The following is an 18,566-nucleotide window of genomic DNA, read 5'->3' as shown; positions in this document are numbered from 1 at the left end:
TATACACGCAAGTGTAGGTAACACTCCCCCCATTCTAGATGAAAATGTAAACTGGAGAGGGAGTTTATTCTCAGCAGCCACCCACCTCTCCCTGCTGAGGGTCTTTGGCTGGTGAGACTCCTAGGAGGACATAAGAAAGGCACCTGCTACTCAACCTGCACCTCTCTAAACAAACTACGGGAGGATGGTCAGAAAAGGGAGAGTTATGTGTGGAAAAAGAGAGGAGGGGGAAACTGGATAAAGGAGAGGACAACGAATAAGCAGCACAGCACTGCCAGAAATGTGGGCTGTTGCACCGTGACTCCGGAGGTCAGTCTGTAAGCGACAGAGCCAGTGCGTGTGTGTGTGTCTGCACACACCCTGAGGGCCTGGGGGGTACGCGTTGCTCAGGAGGGCTTCAGGTAAGGGAGAGTTAATAGCTTACATCACAGAAAGCAGTTTGGACAGAATGCTCTGCTTCTAAAGCTTGAGTGCTGCTTAGTTTGGCAGGGTTTGGTACTATCTGAAGACAAGCTGGTCTGGCTTCAGCTCTATTTGTGTGCATCTCTGCTTGCGTATTTGTGTCTCTAGGAATGCACGCCTGTGTGTTTTCTGTATTTCTGTGTTAGGAGCACTGGTTTCTACTTATCTGTGCTTATGTACTGGGGTGAGTGGCAGGTTGGACCCGTATTTTTGTGCATGCCTATGGAGACCTGGAAAATGTTTATGTTAAGCTGTGTGTAATATTGCCTAGTAAGAGAATGCATACTGTGGATCATATGGATGCCTGGGCTTGTACGGCTCAGTACTAGTGCAATGTATTTCTATGAACGTCAGGTATTTGTATTCACATTTTGAGCATATACGTGAATGTTGTATATTTGTATCTATATTCTGTGCGTATGTGTTGTTACATACTTGGAGTATCACTGTATCTTTGTGGTTGCTGGATATGAATATGTAGCCTGTTAGTGCTGTGCACTTCTGTATATAGTTTGTACAGATGTGTATTTGCATTGGGGTTATATATTTGTGTGTATGTTGTGTATATATATATCGGTTGTTCTTGCCTGTGTGAAGGTTGTTTATTTATGTAAATAGTTTGTATTTGTTTACATGATTTAATTTTGTATATGTGAATTTAAGGAAATCACTTTTGGGTTCCAGGTTTTTGTTTAGTTAGTGTATGTATATTTTTGTAAGTTATTTGTTTATTCAGAAATTACATTTAATTGACATGCACCCGCATTAGTACCTCCTTGTGTCCCAGCTCGCATTCTTGTGTCTCTAAATGTTGTTGGCTACGTTTTGTGAGTCTTTCTTACGCATAGAGCTTTTCTTTATTTGTGTGAGTGCCATGAATGTGTGCTTGTCTGACTGTTTATTTATGGGTCTGTAGTTTGTGTTTAGATCTTCTCCTTCCACTTTTTGACTCATTCCTGGGAGGGGTTGTTACAGCTGATGTGTCAGCAGGAGTCAGGCAGCTACAGCTCCTCCCAGTGCCTCTGCCTGCTCTGCGTGTCCACCTGGGCAGAGGCTGCTCCCTAGCTTTGCTGGTGCCTGCCTCCCTCTGGATCTCCTTGCTCACTCTAGACGAGTTGTGCACTGGGTCTGCTTGCATTCAGGGAGGTGACTCTTCCATTTTTTCAGGGATGTAAAGAGTGTGGGGGTCAGAGGGAATGTGGTGCCTGGATCCATGAGGAACCCAGGTCAGTGCACTGTGGATGACACAATAAACTGCAAAAGGGATCAGGAATAGCTGGCAATGTGCAGGCAAATGGTATTTTACGGGGTTGTTGGTGACTGGTATAAGAGTGGATCAGGGTGCCACAAGAGTGGGAGATAGGGATGAGACTGTTTGGGGGTCAAGTGACACGGCAATGAGACCTAAGGGCAATACTGCTATGGAATCAAGGCCACATGGCACTGAGGCACAACAGGGATCAAGGTGACATGCTGATGACCCAGGCTGATCCACCAGAACAGGGAGGGCTGGGAAACCTTTATCACACATCAGCTGAATAAGGCAAAGGAGAACAGGAGGAGCAGGATGAAGGAGATCAGAGGCAAATTAATGGACCTGGACAGTGGCTGTAGAGGCCAGGTGACTGGCGCTGCGGGACATACAGTGTCTCCATGAGGAGATCAGTTGCCTCCTGGTGTGAAGGGGTGAGGCAGCCTGTTAGCAGTGGCCGTTTGCATCACAGTGATGGAGAGCAGGGATAACACAGTGATGACATCAGGTGATGGACATATCCTGTGACGGTAGCCATGGACCGTAGGGACTGCGTGGGCAGGGGCACTATTCCCAGTTGCTGGAAAAACAAAGAACCTAACGGGCAGTAAAACAAAAACAAAGGAGACTTGGAAGCACCTGACAGCCCTAATTCATCACAGCCCAAGATTTTTTTTCCCCCCTCATGTTCCCATTATATTTGTTTGTAAAAGTGGAAATCAATTTTGAAGGTAATTTTCTGGAAAGAATGGAAGGGAGGTGGGAGGGCCGGATAAGGCAGAGATGGCAAGAGGAAAAAAAAATTTAGGCCAGGCACAGCCCAGGGGCAGCTCTTGGCAAGGTGAAAGAAAATTGCATATTCAATCTCCATCCATGAATCTCCCTTGCTGCTGCCCGCCTCCTGCTCGAAAACAATGAAGGCTTTCTCCCCTACACTGCACAACGCCTGAGTATCAGCGCTCACTTTAACTTCAGGGTCATTAATTCACCTGATTATTGCAGGAGAGGAGAGGGTTGCAGAGGCATCCGTTCTAAAGAGCCCTCCCTTAGCTCATCCTTTGATTAGTTTGGGGTGGGGGGAGTTCAGATAATGTGTTGTCTTGGACTCAGTTTAAAATGGGAGGGGTTGAAGAGGGGGTGGAAGGAGGTAGAGGTGGAAAGGGAAAGATGTGGCCCGGCTTGTTGTGGAAGGGAGGGTCGGAAAGCAGTCATTCTTGCATCCCTCTGCTGTGGTGTTATTGCAAATTAAAAGTAGCATGTTCCACTCCACAGCTATCTTTCAGGGAGGGGAGGGGCATGGGTATATGTCGGCATGGGGATGGGGGGGATCTTATCATTGCTTCTTCAGCAGCCCAGCCTAGTGTCACCCTGTGAGGTGACATTTGAATTTACAATTCCGCTGAGAAAAGCCATTAATTCACAAATTAACATTTCTCCCTCTCTCTCTCTAGCTCTCTCTCTCTTCCTCGCTCTCTCTCTCTATCTCACATGGATGTGCAAGCAATTGAAAAGACAAAGGAAATAGCCTTAAGGAAGAGACTTTACTGCTACTCTGTCTGTGCAGAGATTGCTACTACTGCTTCTAGATAGATAAACCAATTACCTGAGCTGCTCTGTTCATGGCAGCCTGCTATTACCTCCTTTTGTAGAGCTGACTCCATTGCTGGATTACACTGTGTGTATCTCATTAATGTAAACTGGCGCGATACTGGGCACTGTCCCTGACCCTTCTTGCCAGAGCCCATTGCTCTGCAGTGGAAGAGGGAACAGGGAGAGGAAGCACAAGCAGAGTGATGGTAGGCATGACGTACTTCCTAATGCACAGGCACGAGGCCACACAGAGAACCTCCTTAGAGTACCTGTGCTGAGCTTAGAGGAGATGGGGCTTTGCTTTTACAGAGGCAATTGCATGACATTAACCCTGATCACTTCCTTGGTGTCTTGGTGAGCGCTGAGGGTGCGGTGCAAGAGGCCTCAGGTATAGGCACCAGGTATAGGCAGCCCCTTGCAGCTCCATTCTCAGCCTTACCCTGAGTTTCCTCCAGGTGTAGAAATGTATGTGGTAGGCAGATGCAGAGGTGTGAGTACGAAAGCTACGTACACGTAGCTACAGGCAGATGTAGCTGGCTGCACCCAGGAGCTAAATGACTCAGAGGTACACAACAAACTTCAGAACAAGAAGCAAAAATAAGCACTCTAGCTTGTGGACTGAGAGGGCTGGGTTTCTCTGTAGTGCAGCTCCACTGAAAGCCAGTCAGTGGTGCATGTGGAGACATTCTTGTCAAAGGCGAACACTGCACGCTACTTCCTCACGGCGCCCAATCCTCTTCTGATTCCCTTTCGTTGATCTCTCCTGCCATGCTCTTTCTCACATGCTTACTTCTGCTATCAGTGCTGCTATGGATGCTCGTACAGCACACGTGTACAGTATACACACAAACACGCAGGCGCTCGGCCGCGTGCGGATGCCACCCCAGGCACACGTCTGTGACACCAGCAGCCTGCCTGTGCATACTCACACCCCTGCAGTCACGGCTCCTCCCCACCTGCTCTGGTGAGGCCCCTTTCAGTGGCTCCAAGCCCGCCTGCTGGGGTGCACACTGGCAGGCAGCTTTCTAAGCACCTCCTGGTGCTCTCTGCAGATGACGTTGTAGGAACACGCCTGACTACCCCTGCCCTTTAGCCTGGTCACACAGCTACGGGTGTTTGGGGAGAAAACATCCTAGCAGTGTGTTTTACATAGTGATTCGCGCATTAGTCTTTGCTCACTAAGCATTCTACCTATACAGAATTGGACAGAAATCTTCACCAATGGGTTTTTCACCCCAAAAGGGTTTGATAGGCCCCATTCAAGCCATTCCTCTAACTTCCATGAAAGGCAGAAGCTTGCAGGGGGCAGTTCTCCAGGTAAAAGAAAAATGGACCAGAACTGCTGTTTCTGGAAGCCCGGCCTCCACGTGCTCAGCGCATGGAGTATGTGCCTTCCTTTGGCATTGCCTTGGCTCCTTAAATCTTCCCAAAAACTTATCTTCTTAACAAGAGCATCTGCCTCTCTGACATTCCCTGTGCCCCACACGGAGCGCAGCACATGGCCGGGGAGCAGCATCCCGCAGCCGGCACTGGAAGACGGATCACGATCAGCGGAGGAATCGGCAGGCAGTGCCAGTAATTCAAACCATCCTGACCGTTCAGTGAACCTGAACCTGCTGACCTTGACAGCACTAGACAGCAGCGGCCTCAGGAATCCCAACCTTTAGAGAGGCGTTGGCGGAGGACGGCTCCTGCTCTCTCCCTTTCTTTCTCTCTCTTTCTGATCACATCCCAGCAGCCAAGGGGGCCCAACAGTCAATCCCCAGTGCACCAATTAGCTCCTAATTTGGCTATGTCTGCCCTCCCAAGTCTACGTCAATGTAATATTAAGCACCGCTTGCCGTTCACAGATGGAAATCATTCCTATAGAGGGGTGTCTTCTTGTGCTAAAGGGAAGCACTAAGCACCTTGTTCTCAGTCAAGGCCAGAGAGAAACCCCTTCTCCTCCCAAAATGGGGGCTGCTGCTGTCTGGAGGGAAAGCAGGAGCTTTTTGCTTCCCTAAGTGATAGCATCAGATCCTCTAGCCTTGTTTCACTGGATCCCAGGGGGAAACAGCAAGATCTTACCAAGTGATTAGACCCGTAAGAATCCTGGCGGGATAGATGAGGGGCAGGGAGGCGACTAGAGTGGAGGGGAGGGAGAGAGAAAAACCAGTGTGCTTAATTTTGCCACAAGAACTTGTATTAAAGAAAAATAGAGTTTGTGAACATTTTAAGACCCTTTCAGGGGATATTGGATTTCCTTCAGCTACCTCTGCGGCTGCCAAGTAAGACCTGAAATGAACAGCATTTTGTGTTGGCCTGCAGGGGCTAGGTGAAGCTCTAAGACCTTGCATACGCAGGACAAGTCTGTTAACGCTTGATGGCCTGAAACAGTTACAGATACCTATCTATGGAGACATAGCATACACGTCTGTCTGTCTTCTGTCTGTCTCCATCCATAATTCTTTGAAGGTGATTTTTCCATGCGTCAATCAGATAAAATAAAGGATATATTGAATAGGTGCCAAATGCAATTCATGCCCATTTTACGGCCCTTTAAAAAGAGTTTTGTCAAAGGGCCTAAAAATAACCCCTAGGTCCACATTTCTCCTTTGCTTTTCCCTCATCCATCCAAGCATCCTTCTGCTTAGATCCCATCAGGTTCAAGGTACAAAGACCTCTTCCCACACAGGTCAACAGCTACAGAAAAACACATATGAGCACAGTGCCAGACCAGGAGCTAGGTTATGGGTATCACTGTTTCCATTTGGATGTGGAGTAGGTCAGGATTTCTTTCTCTCACTGGCTCTGCGTTTTTGGGAGCTTAGAGGTGTTATTCTGCATGTAAGCTAGGGTTTCTGTGTCAGAACAGGTTTGTAGGCATCTGATTAAACCTTAATGAGGTGGTTATTGTGTATGAAAAGTCCATCAAGTATTGAATCCTTCTAGTCCTCTTTTACATGCTTTAGAAAAGGCTGTCATAAAGGACAGGTACGCTTCCGTGCTTGGTTTCCCAAAGGAGCTGTTGTTTTTTTGCTTTGGCTTTTGGCATCTAGTGTGGGAAGAGGTAGGCCTTGAACAAGAGAGTTGACCTTGCAAGCAGATCAGAACTATCCTAGAGTTTGGGACAACTTCACGAAATCTCAGCAGATTAAAAAAATAACCTACTAGCTAATCCTCAAAGATACTTACGGCTCTTGTCTGTACAACCCTCTCTTGTTCGTGAAACTGATTGCTACCCACGACTGGCCCCCCTCTTGTTTGGGGACTACCTCTTGCAGTTTGGAACATATCTCTGACGTACATCTTATAGAGGTCATATCAGTATAGAATCCTTCATATACCAGTAAGGGCCTTTACATGAGTTCATGCAGAAAGATTCCAAATTACTCTACTAATGCTTTACAGTTATTATAGGAATGAGCATTCAAAAAAGAGTTTGCATGGTGACAGTCCAAGCAGATTGCAGCATATTGCAAGCCTGTAGCTCTTTCATTGCATGGCATTTTGCAATTACCCGTCCTGTATAATACATTGTTTATTAACCTTCCCATTCTGAAGATCTCATTTACTACTGAAATGTGGCTGACTCTCGGGTGGACCATGGCAGATGTTGAAAATACAGAGCATCAACAGTGAAATTTTGCTGTGCCATGTCCAAATGAAACCACAGGAGAATTAAGATATGCTGTGGGTAATCACTCAGGCTGGATTTTGTTCAGGACAGCCAGGTTAATGTCTGCACTCTTGCAAAAAATGCCATGGGAATTTTAATGACTCTGAGTGATTGGAGCCTTTGTTTTATGGCACGTCAAAAATGGCAGCTCTAGAAACACTCTGCCTGAGCACTGGTTTAGTGCTGACTCAGAAGGGCTTCCAATAACGTGATTCACTAGCATCTGGCTCAGGGGCAGGCACAACCTTCTTTGACTTGGTAAAGTGTATATGAGGGGAAAATAAGGTGGAATGAAAGGAAGGGAGAGTCTAGAGCAAGGGAAATGGAAGGAAAGGAGGTGTTAAGAGCCGTGTTAGCGGGGGACCAAGCCAATGAAACCCAGCAGACTAAAGAGGAATTCTTATCTTCTACACTCTACATTAGAGGTGTCCATGGCCTGATCCAGATCTGCTGAGCCCTAGTGCTGGTGGACTCTCAGGTGCCTGTATGGTCTACTGGAATCTCAGGGATCTCCCAGAAATTGGGAGATGGGGCTGGATGGGGACAGCCCAGCTCTGTGCTCCCTCCCTTGTCTCTAGCAATCCTGATAGCAGTGTTGATTTGCATGTCAGGCAAAGCACTGCTTGAGGAAAAAAAAAAAAACCCTCCGAGTGTGGCGGTGTCAGCGCTCGCTGTTGTTCGACAGTGTAAAATTAAATTAATAAAGCCCCCAACACAGGAAAACATAACAGGAAATTAATGGCCTTTACTGTCGCTCTGATGCAGTCATTTGCAACCCTGCTTTCCGCACCAAAGACTTCATAAATGCAAGCAGTTTCTCTAAACAAGCATAGTTAGGGCTGCATGCAATGTAATTTTTTGCGTTGCTTCTGTCCTTTGGAGCTAACAAAAGCCACCCTTTTTTATGTGCTCACCAAGGGGGATCCTGCCAAGAAGTGGCTCCCCAACAAATGGGCCTAGGAAGGTGAGAGGAGGGAGCTAAGTCATGCCAATGATGCTAAGAACATCTTCTGCGTAGCTCCAGGTGCCCTGCTCGCCTGCTGCAGCAGCTCTCCCTGAGGGCTCCGCACTAAAGGCAATGTTGTGGACACCACAGCAGCATAAATCAGGATAACCCTTCTGATAACTTTCAGGATGTGTAAATCAACATAACCACTGAATGCCAGAGGCTTACAGATTTATACTAACTAGAGGATCTGGCCCACTGTGTGACAGTGTGCTTGCTACTCCACCAACATAAACAAAGCAAGTGTACTGGGTCCTGGAGGCAGCTGCGTTTCTATCTGGCTAACAGTCACGCCTAATAGCGCTAGTAAAGAGATACCAGACCTACGCTCTGTCCCTCATTACAATGGTGTAAATCCCCACTGCCTCTTCTGAGGTAAGGGAATTGTGGACTTGCAATAGCCTGGCTGAGAGCAGAATGGGTGCACTCACCCCAGCACACCCAAAGGTCGCAAAGCCACAGTGACTGCTCGCACAGAAGCCACCAGCTTTGACTACCCAGGCTAACGCCTCACCTGGCACTCACACACGCTGTAGTACAGGCAGTACTGCTTGCAGCCTAACACCTGGAAAGGCCTTTACTGGTGTATTCAGTAAGGCTGGATGTGCTGATTATTACTATCTAATGCACAAACCGAAGTCTGTACAGACTTAGTTTCCCAGATGCTTTGGGCTGAATCTGCAATCATACACTTAGAAGCTGTAGTAAATACATATGATTTTCATAGGCATACACACACTCACTTCCTTAAATGCACATTTGCATGCTCCCATGATAATCCAAGACAGATCTGAGTACACAGTTCATTACACATTTGCACACACAATTCATTTCATTTACATTATCATTGAGCATTGCCATTTTGCTCATGTAAGTCCTGCATTAAAGTTGCACTGCCCATCCCTGCTTCATCTGAGGTATTCTGTCGTACACAATCCCTGTGTTAAAAGCACTGCAGCCCCCCAGCTGTCAGGCACCGGCACATGCCTCACTCTTCCTCGGTCAGGCATGCTCACTTCCTTGCATGAGCAGCCTTCCTTGCTCACCGATTCCTCATCTGAGCTATACTTTCATTTCAAAACATAAAATCCCTTTGTTTCTGAGACTTTCTGCTCTGAGCCTAGGTATGTAAGTAAGAGATACACATAGTTTATGTGTCGCTGAAACACTTAAATTACGGAGACACATGGACCAGCACAGTACCATCAATTAGCATATTCCGATTCAGGCTTGTGGATTCTCTTGAGGCAAATGGACACAGGAATCTGAAAACTGCAGAGTTCAGAAGGCTGACACACTTCCCTGAGGTGATATTCCTCCAGCACTCATCTCCCACTATCCCTATTTCTGCAGGTTACTCTACATGACCTGAACTTGTATCTTCTTTCACTATCCCAGTGTAGATCCCTGATAACATTTCTTCTCTGTGTGCTGCTGCACCTTGCCAGGCCCTTCCACGCTCTGTCATCTCTATCCTGCACTCACTTGGGGTCCTTTCCACCTGAATGTGAGGTTCATCTTTCTCAGATGAAGTTCAGTTATCACAATCAAAACCCTGACAATCCTTGCAGCACTACTACGTGCTGAAATACAGAACTGGACCGTCTAGAGATGATGCCTTTTTTTCACACTGCCCAAAATGCTGCAAAAATTATTCCGGAAGGAAACGTAAACCAACCTTTACAGACTTTCTTTTCCAAACTCTACTGAGTAAGGCCAGTTACACAGGTGAAAAGATTGCCACATCCGTGCCGCCAGCCGTTGCCCTTGTCCCTGCTGTGGGGAATACAGTATTAGTCTGATAATCATTGAGGATGCAAATGGAGTCTCTAGAAATATCGTGATAGCCAGACTGGACCAGCTTGTGCAGACCAGGACACCAGTACCAGACACTTCTGACCACGTGAAAATGTGTGATCTGCTCCCTCAGCTCCCCCAGCCCTTTGTCCCTGATCTCTCCCTTGGTTGGGGGTCGGCCCAGACGTAGATGCAGGCGGTCCGCTATTCCCAGCAGAAGCTCGATGCCAGGGTTTGAAGCCCAGGTCTGGTAGCGCTGGGCTCCTTCCTGGGCCCACGCCGAATGCAGCGTGAGGGTGTGCGCAGGGCTGGCTGCCGTGAATGACAAGCGCTGGCTATCGATCGCGTTCTGAACTCGGCCCAGCCGATAGAAGGTAATTAATGACTCCATTTGCCTCAGTACCGAGGAGAACAATTGAGTTTGAAACTGCAACAACTGGCAGCGCGGGGAAAGGCCCCCCGGGACGTCCAGGAGAGCTGCGTGACAGGCCCGGGCTGCGTGGGGACACAGGAACACATCAGAGGGGGAAAAAAGAGAAGGGAATCGGATAAAGGGAAAGAGCAGTCTTAACACAAAGGGTGACTTGGGAAAGGGCAGCACACGTAACTGAGCGCGCCTGGAGAGCGGAACAGGGCTGCTCTGGGCTAGGCAGCCCAGCGGGGACGGTGACAAAGGCAGGCTGCAGGAGAGGACAGGGTCGCCTCACTGGCACAGAGGGATGGCATTTCAGCAGCCGGCTCAGCGCTGCTCTGTGAGACAGATGCGTTTCCCTCGGAGGCTTTGACAATTAGATGGGTTCTGCTGTGTCACCTGGCTGGCAGTTCTCATGCCAGTCACATACGCTTTTATTATGACTGTGATTTTTATTGGTAGCGCTGTGAGGCCCCAGCTGAGATCGGGGCCCCACAAGGCAGTGGGCAGACATGCCACAGGGGCGGTAATAGCCCCTGCCCCAAAAAAGAACAGTATCTCCGTGTCTGTGTGCCAGCTGCACAGCTTCTCATGACCCTCCTTCACATTTCTGTGCCACAAAAGGTCTTCCTATGTCAGCAATACTTCTGAATTATTTGTTGAGATGGCCCCATCCCACCCTGAGCAAGGGTGCTCTCTGTCACCTGTAGCCAGGAAAGTAACCGTATTACGCTGCTTTGGGCTACTTGTACATGATGGTGTCTTTGTGGCTTCCAGGCCTGGGAACATCTCTTAGTTTCGGAGCTATTTAATGGGCACGTTCCTTGGGTCAGATGTAGTTAAGGTTGTTCCTGTGTCCTCTGGCACAGCATTCCCTTGTTATCTGTCAGGATACTTCCGTGACACCCATGGAGCACGTTTGTGCCTTGCGCTGAAGGTTTACACTGAACACTGGCTGTGCATGCTCCCTCAGCAGCCCCTCGGGAGGAGAGATGTCTCCTGTCACACGTGCAAGGCCGGTCCTGATCACGCTGACAGCAACTGTGTGCTCTTGTGAGGGACACAGTGACGGAGGCCATGGTTCACCTCTCAAGCTGTTTGTTAAGATCCTTCTGATTAAAGAGAGAGGTGTCCCTCTGTCACAGAACCACGGAGTTTCCCTCACCAGTAAAAAGGGAACCGGCAAAAGAGATGATGCTTCCTAACGGTACAGCTAGCGCAGTTACCTAGGTGGCATCCCCAGACTCATCCTGCAGCTGAAGCCTTGCTTCACCACAGCACCCCTTCCAGGAGCTGCTCTCTTGGCAAATCCCATCACTTAAGCTTTTATTCCTAGCACTGCTCTTCATCAGTTTAAGCGACTGTTGCCTGCACAGTGCCATTCCTCATGGGATCTGCTAGTCTTTCCCAACTCAAATTTTCCCTCCCTTTGCTTTCACCCGCAGGCCTCTGATGGACACCATCTCTTCCCCGAAGTCCTCTCTGCTCCCTACTGCCACCTTTGCTCGTACCCACATAACTGTCAGCTCCCATATTTTGTATATCACAGTATTTGAGGCTTCTCCTGGTAGTCCGGCTCACAGAGTTATATGCTTAGATGAGAATTGGAACTTTGATCTAAAACTAGAGATAAGTGTCTGTCCCTTGAATTTTCAGGGGAAAAAATGAAAATGCATCCTTTATAGGTTTTGACACCAGAAAACAAACACAGGGGATTTACAATCCTTTGGTTTTGAAGAAAATATAATGATCTGTGACGGTGAATGTCTCAGTGTTAGCAATACAAGACATAATCTGTCTTCAGGATCATCTCTGTGAAACTTTCTCCACTTCATAAGTAAAATCTATATGCACAGCTCATATTATTGCTCTGTGAAGCTGGGATTTGTGTGCCCTACCATTATTAAGTCCAATACTCCTGCAAGCTGTTTAGACAAGGTTCATCTCTTGGTAGCCTACAGGCCTCTGTCAAAAGTTGCTTTGCTTTTGCAGATTTTAAAGCCTAGGCCATGGCAGAGTGCTCCCCTCCCCCATATCCAGAACTCCCACCTAAACTAAAGCATCGCCTCTCTCCTAACAACTTTTCCACCTCTCCCTATTTATTTGCTTCCTTTGATCATTCTGATTTCTTATCTAACCCCGTTCCTTCCCTTTCTCCTCCCTTCATCCTTTTCTTTCATTTCCCACTGACTATACAGGTTCTTTCTTATCAGGCGGTCCTGAGTTTCCCAAATACACATACGCACTTATGTGCGTGTACACACACACGCGCTGCCACAAATAAATAAATAAATAAAAAGGTCAGTGAGCAGAGCAGCAATAACCCCTAAAACAGTACTATCAGAGGGACATGATTGATCAATTGAATTCCATAGCGGCTGAAAAATGTGGGATTAAGTAGTGTATTATACGCACAATGAGTTGAGGCATGATGTTCATTTCAAGTTCATTTCGCCAGCCCTCTGCCACCAGATCAGGCAATCAATAGGGGCAGCAGATATCATATATCACCTCTCTCCGTGCTAGGGAGAGAGCACCATAATCTCTCGCAAATTTAGAGTGACAGATTTGTCAAGATCTGAAGGGCCCCTGAATAAATGAAGGAAAAGAGACTCCTACAGCGACTTGGGAAAGCTGTGGTTTCAGCTTCTTCACACAAAGGCATGGCCTGTGCACACATGGGAGACAGGTGTGCACCGAGCTCTGCAGGCAGACAGGAATCACAAATACATGTGCGTGTGTGCACTAATCTGTGTGATCACCCAGGGCAACTTGCTATGGGTAAAATCCTGTTTAATGACAATCAATGGAAGTTTTACCGTATACAGGAACACCCGGCCACTCACAGCAACTACCACACATCGTGTAGGGCTGCCATCCTTGAAAATCAAATATAGCCTAAACCAGCCACCACAGACAAACAGCTGCTCAGGCACGTACGGTGATGCAGAATCTCAAGAATAACATAATAATGACCTACTGCAAAAATACCCATGTGTATTAGCATCATGGTGTGCACAATCATGCACACTGATGGACACGTGGAAAAATCCTCACAGGCAAACAGCTTCACGGGCTGCAGACAGCTTGAGACAAGCGCTGATACAGAAACATACATTTGGGGTTTTTTTCTGAGCCTGGACCCACGAGTTCTGTGCCAGCTTTCTGTAGGGAGGACCAGATAGAAAAGCCTACTGGAATTGGGAGCATGAGCCTCAAGCTGCCCTCGTCCTCCTGAAAGCCACCCTCTGTAGTAACAGCCCAGTCCATCTAAAACACAAAGACTGAGCTGACACACATGATGTGCAGTTCACCAAGCCTGGCCTTTGCTTTGTTTTCTTTTAGCCAAATCTGTCATGAACTCCAGCTTTAAGGAACTTGAGAATTTTCCCTTGTGCGAAAAAGCCCAAGGAGAGGAGAAAAATGTGAGGGATCAGTGCCAGTAAACAGCCCTGCCCTGGCTAGGGGTGGAAAAGAAAGAGAGAAGGGGAGGCTTGAGGGAAGGCTGCTGGCTGGGACAAATCAATATGTAATATTTTCTACGGTCTTGCGAGTGGTACTGTACTACGTTACTGTATATAATGTACTATTGATTATATCATATCGTATAATCACCTATAAACGGATATATCTTATAGCCAGAAGGCAGCAGGCTCAGTTATAACTCTGGGCCAGCAGTTGGGCATTAACTGTGCCAGGAAAATACCCATCTTGGCAGCATCCATGAGCTAAAATATAAAGTGGCAGGGTGGCACGGTTCTGGCTGTTGCACAGTGAATGCCACCCCGGGCTCCTGGGAACATCGTCTGCCCACGAGCACAGGCAGTCACATGGAGGAGGGAAAAGGTCAATACAGATCCCTCAGTCACTTTGCTGGCAGACAGCAAGTTTCTGAGATTCACAGACTGGAAGCCACCAAGAAAGGCTGAAGTATGAGGAATATTAGTGAAAAAGCAGGAAGGTAATCACAGCGTAAGAGGGAGAATCTGATCGTAGGTTAGACAGGGCGATAAGACAGCCAGACTTGTGTCTGATGAAGCACAGTAGGTAGAGATTCAGCATGGAGGGTATGGAGGTATATCAGCATGGATGAGACAGGGGATTATAACCAGTCTCACCAAAGTTAGGCTGAGAGGTGACAGCAGAAAGATACTCAGCACAGTTGGAGAAGATTATAATGAGCAGACTTGCCTCAGATGAGATGAGGGATTATGACAAAGGAAGATTCACTTCAGCTGGGACAGGAGGTTATAACAGACAGAATCACCTTGGATGTGACAGATGCTAATAGCAGGAGACTCACTCACTTCAGATAAAAAGGGGTTATAACTGAGATAAATGCACCTCATTTGAGTTGGGGGATAACGGGGGGAAAAAAAAACCCAAACAAAAAAACCCAAAAAACCCCAAACCAGGTGGGTAATGAGATGGTTTATCACAGGTTAAAATTAACTTTGGTTGGGGCACGGCATTTATAATGGACTCGCCTCGAAGGGGATGAGTCGGCTGTGAGAGTCGTGGGATGGCACAACAGAGAGAGACACACCTGGAACGTGGCAGGAGGCACTGCAGTGAGACTGGACTGTGTCAGAAGGTGGTTGCAGGGACAGAGATGCACTTCTGGTGGTGCTTCTACCAGAAAAAGGCTTTTTTCCTAGTAAGAACAACGGATTACCAGGAATGCCAATGCCCACTGAGTAGGACTAGGTTTTGTAATACAGTAATTAAGTTTGGATCGGAAGGGGGACTGACGCAGATTTGTCTCATTTTGGAGGGAGTTTTATAACAGATGTATGTCATGATAAATCACGAGCTACATGTAGGAGAATGGGACAGGGATCATAACAGAAACCAGCAGCGGACACAGTCCACAGGGCAAGACTTGTGTGTGGTGAAACACAGAGACATTCCTGTTGTCTGAGGTCGATGAGAGACTCATCTGGGCTATGACAGGACAAGTCAGATGAGCGGAAAATCATAACAGAGATATAACTTCTGTTGGGACTGGGGAGTTACAACAGAGACTGACTCCCTTCCAAGCTGTAAGAGAGCCCTTTCTCCCTTCCAGGCTTCCTCAGCCCTCTCCAGTACAGGCCCATCCCCAGCACGCTAGTTTTTCTGTGAGCTGCCACTCCAGTAGCCTTCTAGCGATGCTAATCGCTGTGGTTTGCTCCCATTTTATGCTCAGCAATGGAGATTTGGCAATTTTTAACACTGAAAATCAGTGGAACCGAAACTCATCTCTGATCTGAGCACCATTCTCCACAGAGTCCCACAGAGCCTGCGGCACCAGCCTGGCCCCTCCAGCAGACAGGAGGGGGCTTCCCTCTGGTCCCCGCAGCCTCCTCATCCTGCAGCAGTGGCACAGCTCCCTGGGTGGAGGTGGAGGGCCCCACTCTGTCCTTGCCCCGCATCCCTTGCTGATCCGAGCCAGGGTGGTGCTAACTCCCTGTTTTCTCTGTCTGTGCCCTGCAGATGTATCCGAGGGCTCAGTTCCCAATGGAGATTCCCAGAGCAGCGTGGACAGTTTGCGGAAGCACCTTCGTGGCGACACTTTCACCCAGCAGCAGCTGGAAGCTTTAGATCGAGTTTTTGAGCGTCCTTCTTACCCTGACGTCTTTCAAACATCAGAGCACATCAAATCTGAGCAGGTGAGGGCTTGGCCTGGTAATGGGGAACCCCAGGCGCCCATAGGATGATGGCAGGGAGATTTCCTCACCAAAATCACTGTCCCCCCTCTTCACCCCTTGTTCTCACACTGACCTGTTATTGCACATAGATCACGCTTACATCTTACAGCACTTTCTACTTCAAATAGATCACTGTGATGATGCACATGTATACATGAGCTCTACCTCCTCTCATGAACTTGCTGCACACATGCACACTGTGCTCTCCCTAAATCCACACGTCTGCCTTTCCCTCTGCACGCGCACCTGCAGGTACGCGGGCATGTTCTTGCCATGAACATGCAGACGCTGCCATGTGTGGTCACCGGCATGCAGCACTGCACACAGAGACTCCTGCACTTTCAGATCACGCTGGCGACCAGCAGGCCACAGGCTCCGGCTTTAACGGAGCATTTTCCTTCATGGCCCAAAGCTGAGCCTTGACTCCCATCTCCAACCTAGTTTTCCGCACTTCTGCAGCTCTGCCCCCCTCTCCCTTACTCCCCCGCTCCCCGGGCCTTTTATCCCAAAAGCTGTTTGTCTTAATAAAATGAAAATCAAAAGTCTTTTTAAACCGCCCAAAGCCATAAACCAACAAAGGAAGAGAAGGAGAGGCTGGCTGTGGACTCCCTTCATCCCAGAGTCCCTGGGTTTATTACAATGAATAACCTTTATTTACTTTCATTAGACTATTAAGCACCAGCACAGTCATTTTTCCCCCTGAAACTCTGAGCAGGGCCCATAAAGCAAATCCGAAGCCTAATTGAGTTCATTTTAATTTCTCTCCGATCACAGCGAATTACTCTGGTGATAAATCAGGGGGCAGGCTCACCCCCAGTAGAAGGCCTAATTTGCAGCTAATTACAAAACTGATTTCTACAGGAAGATCAATACGAGAAGGAATTGGAAATGACTAGGCAGTCCTAGCCGAGCAGGGACAGGGGCGGGGAGGGGGCAGCGTGCGGGAAGCCCGCTGGAGGAGGGGGAGACGTGGGGAGGGGGTTGGGGAAGTGCATGGAAAAAAACGGAGCAGAAAGAGCAGAAAATCAGTTTTAATTTAACGTAATATTAATCAGAGCAACTTTTCCTGCTGTTTTGTAGCCTTCCTGGTTTCTCCAGCTCCCGCGTCTGGTCTGGAGGCTGCCACAATAAAAAGGCAATTACCAGAGCCTTTCGGACAGGACACCCTTTCAGATTCAATGGCTCTCTCCCTCCCACCCTTCTGTTAGCCATGTGGCTCCCCCCCTCCCCAATTTCATACCCCAATGCACAGAGTGACAGAGGCAGGGGATGAGGCTTCTTTGTTTGTTTTTAAAGAGCTAGGACCGAGGTAGCAGCGGCGGGGAGCCAGACGACCCAGCAGAGAGCCTGGCTACAGTGGGCCAGCACTGGCTGCTTCCGACAGCCCGCCTGGCCCAGTCCTGTCATTGCAGTCTTCTGCCCTGGCTGTCCTTGTCACCAGGGCAAACACCTCCTGCCTCCGCTCAGCCAAGAGGAGGGATGTGGATTTCCCCTTTCCTCTCCCCTGGGCTGGCACAGGCAGCCATCCCCGCCATCCCCGCCATCCCCACAGCATGGAGCGAAGGCTCAGTTGAAGCACAGATAACGGGCCAGATCCCGCGCCCGGCTTCACCCCTCTTCCCCTTCACGGTGGCACACAGGAGGGTGGGCCAGCTCATCCTAGGAACCCCCCTGCAACCCTCTTGTCACTTCATCTTCTCCATTTCCTCCTCCTCCTCCTCTTCCATCTGTGCAGGGGTTTGCATCTCTCCTCTTCCTCCCCCCCATCTGTACACCCTTTCCTTTCTCCCGGCGCATCAATAGCGAGCTGTCTTTCTCCTCTCTTCCCCAGGGTAATGAGTACTCCCTCCCAGCTCTGACCCCTGGTCTCGATGAAGTCAAATCAAGTCTATCCACCTCTGCTAACCCAGACCTGGGGACAAATGTGTCAGGACCCCAGACGTACCCAGTGGTGACCGGTAAGCTGCCTGACCAAACAGCAGAACCAAGCTTTTTATTTATTTCCCTCATCACCATTAGCTTCTGCTTTTTCTGCTAATGCAAAATATCCCTCTGTGGCAAACGTGGAAAGAGACAGAAAGACTGTGGAGGATGTAAGGGCTCAAGAGAATCTTGGAATTCAGAATATTGGTGGTTTTGGGTACCCATAGAGGTGCCCAGGTGTGACTCAAAGACAGGCAAACCCAGGCGTGAATCGGGAACTTGTGTGCTCAGATGGGGCTTAGGGATGGATGCTGGTGGAGGACAGGTATGGCCAAATACACACTGATTTTTTCCTTTGTGTCTGAGAACAAGAGGGTTGTGGCTTGCCCATGATCCACACTTGTTATCTTGGGGAGAAAGAACAATTCAAGTTTTATTCAGCCCTGGCATTTGGAAGGGGCATTTGCAAATGAAATACTAAGGTCTGCTGAACTGTGACTGCTAAACTCCTTCCTCCTTAAGCCCATGAGTCTCTAACAGCAGCTGCTAAAAGAAATTTGCTCATAGCCTTCCCTCAGTTGTGACTGGGAGAGTAGGAAATGAGAGCAAGTGCAAGACAGTAGAGGAACTGGGATGCACAGAAGTAGACGGCAATTTCTGCAGCAACTGCTCCACAGAAACTTCCCCTTCTCTGATGGCACGTGCAGGTCCTGAGTGGCGCAGGCTTGTCCCGGGGCCACAGGGCATGCCATCCTGATACAGTGTTGGACTGCCTG

The 18,566-nt window shown here is 48.5% G+C and overlaps 1 protein-coding gene and 1 long non-coding RNA gene across 10 annotated transcripts in view; one reads left to right on the top strand and one right to left on the bottom strand.

Annotated features, from left to right (window-relative positions):
• LOC142063642 (uncharacterized) overlaps positions 1-18,566 on the bottom strand; it is a 295,850-nt gene that overhangs the window by 139,649 nt on the left and 137,635 nt on the right. The window lies entirely within an intron of this gene.
• PAX2 (paired box 2) overlaps positions 1-18,566 on the top strand; it is a 102,229-nt gene that overhangs the window by 55,320 nt on the left and 28,343 nt on the right. For all 9 annotated transcript variants that reach the window (XM_075107599.1, XM_075107597.1, XM_075107604.1 and 6 more), the window contains 2 exons: positions 15,653-15,828; positions 17,699-17,825. In XM_075107599.1, coding sequence (XP_074963700.1) covers positions 15,653-15,828; positions 17,699-17,825 — 303 coding nt within the window. The remainder of the gene's footprint in view (positions 1-15,652; positions 15,829-17,698; positions 17,826-18,566) is intronic.

Source organism: Phalacrocorax aristotelis, chromosome 12 (assembly GCF_949628215.1).
Source record: "Phalacrocorax aristotelis chromosome 12, bGulAri2.1, whole genome shotgun sequence".
Classification (NCBI taxonomy): Eukaryota; Metazoa; Chordata; class Aves; order Suliformes; family Phalacrocoracidae; genus Phalacrocorax; species Phalacrocorax aristotelis.
The sequence above is the reverse complement of the archived record's forward strand: the minus strand, read 5'-3'. Positions and strand labels throughout refer to the sequence as shown.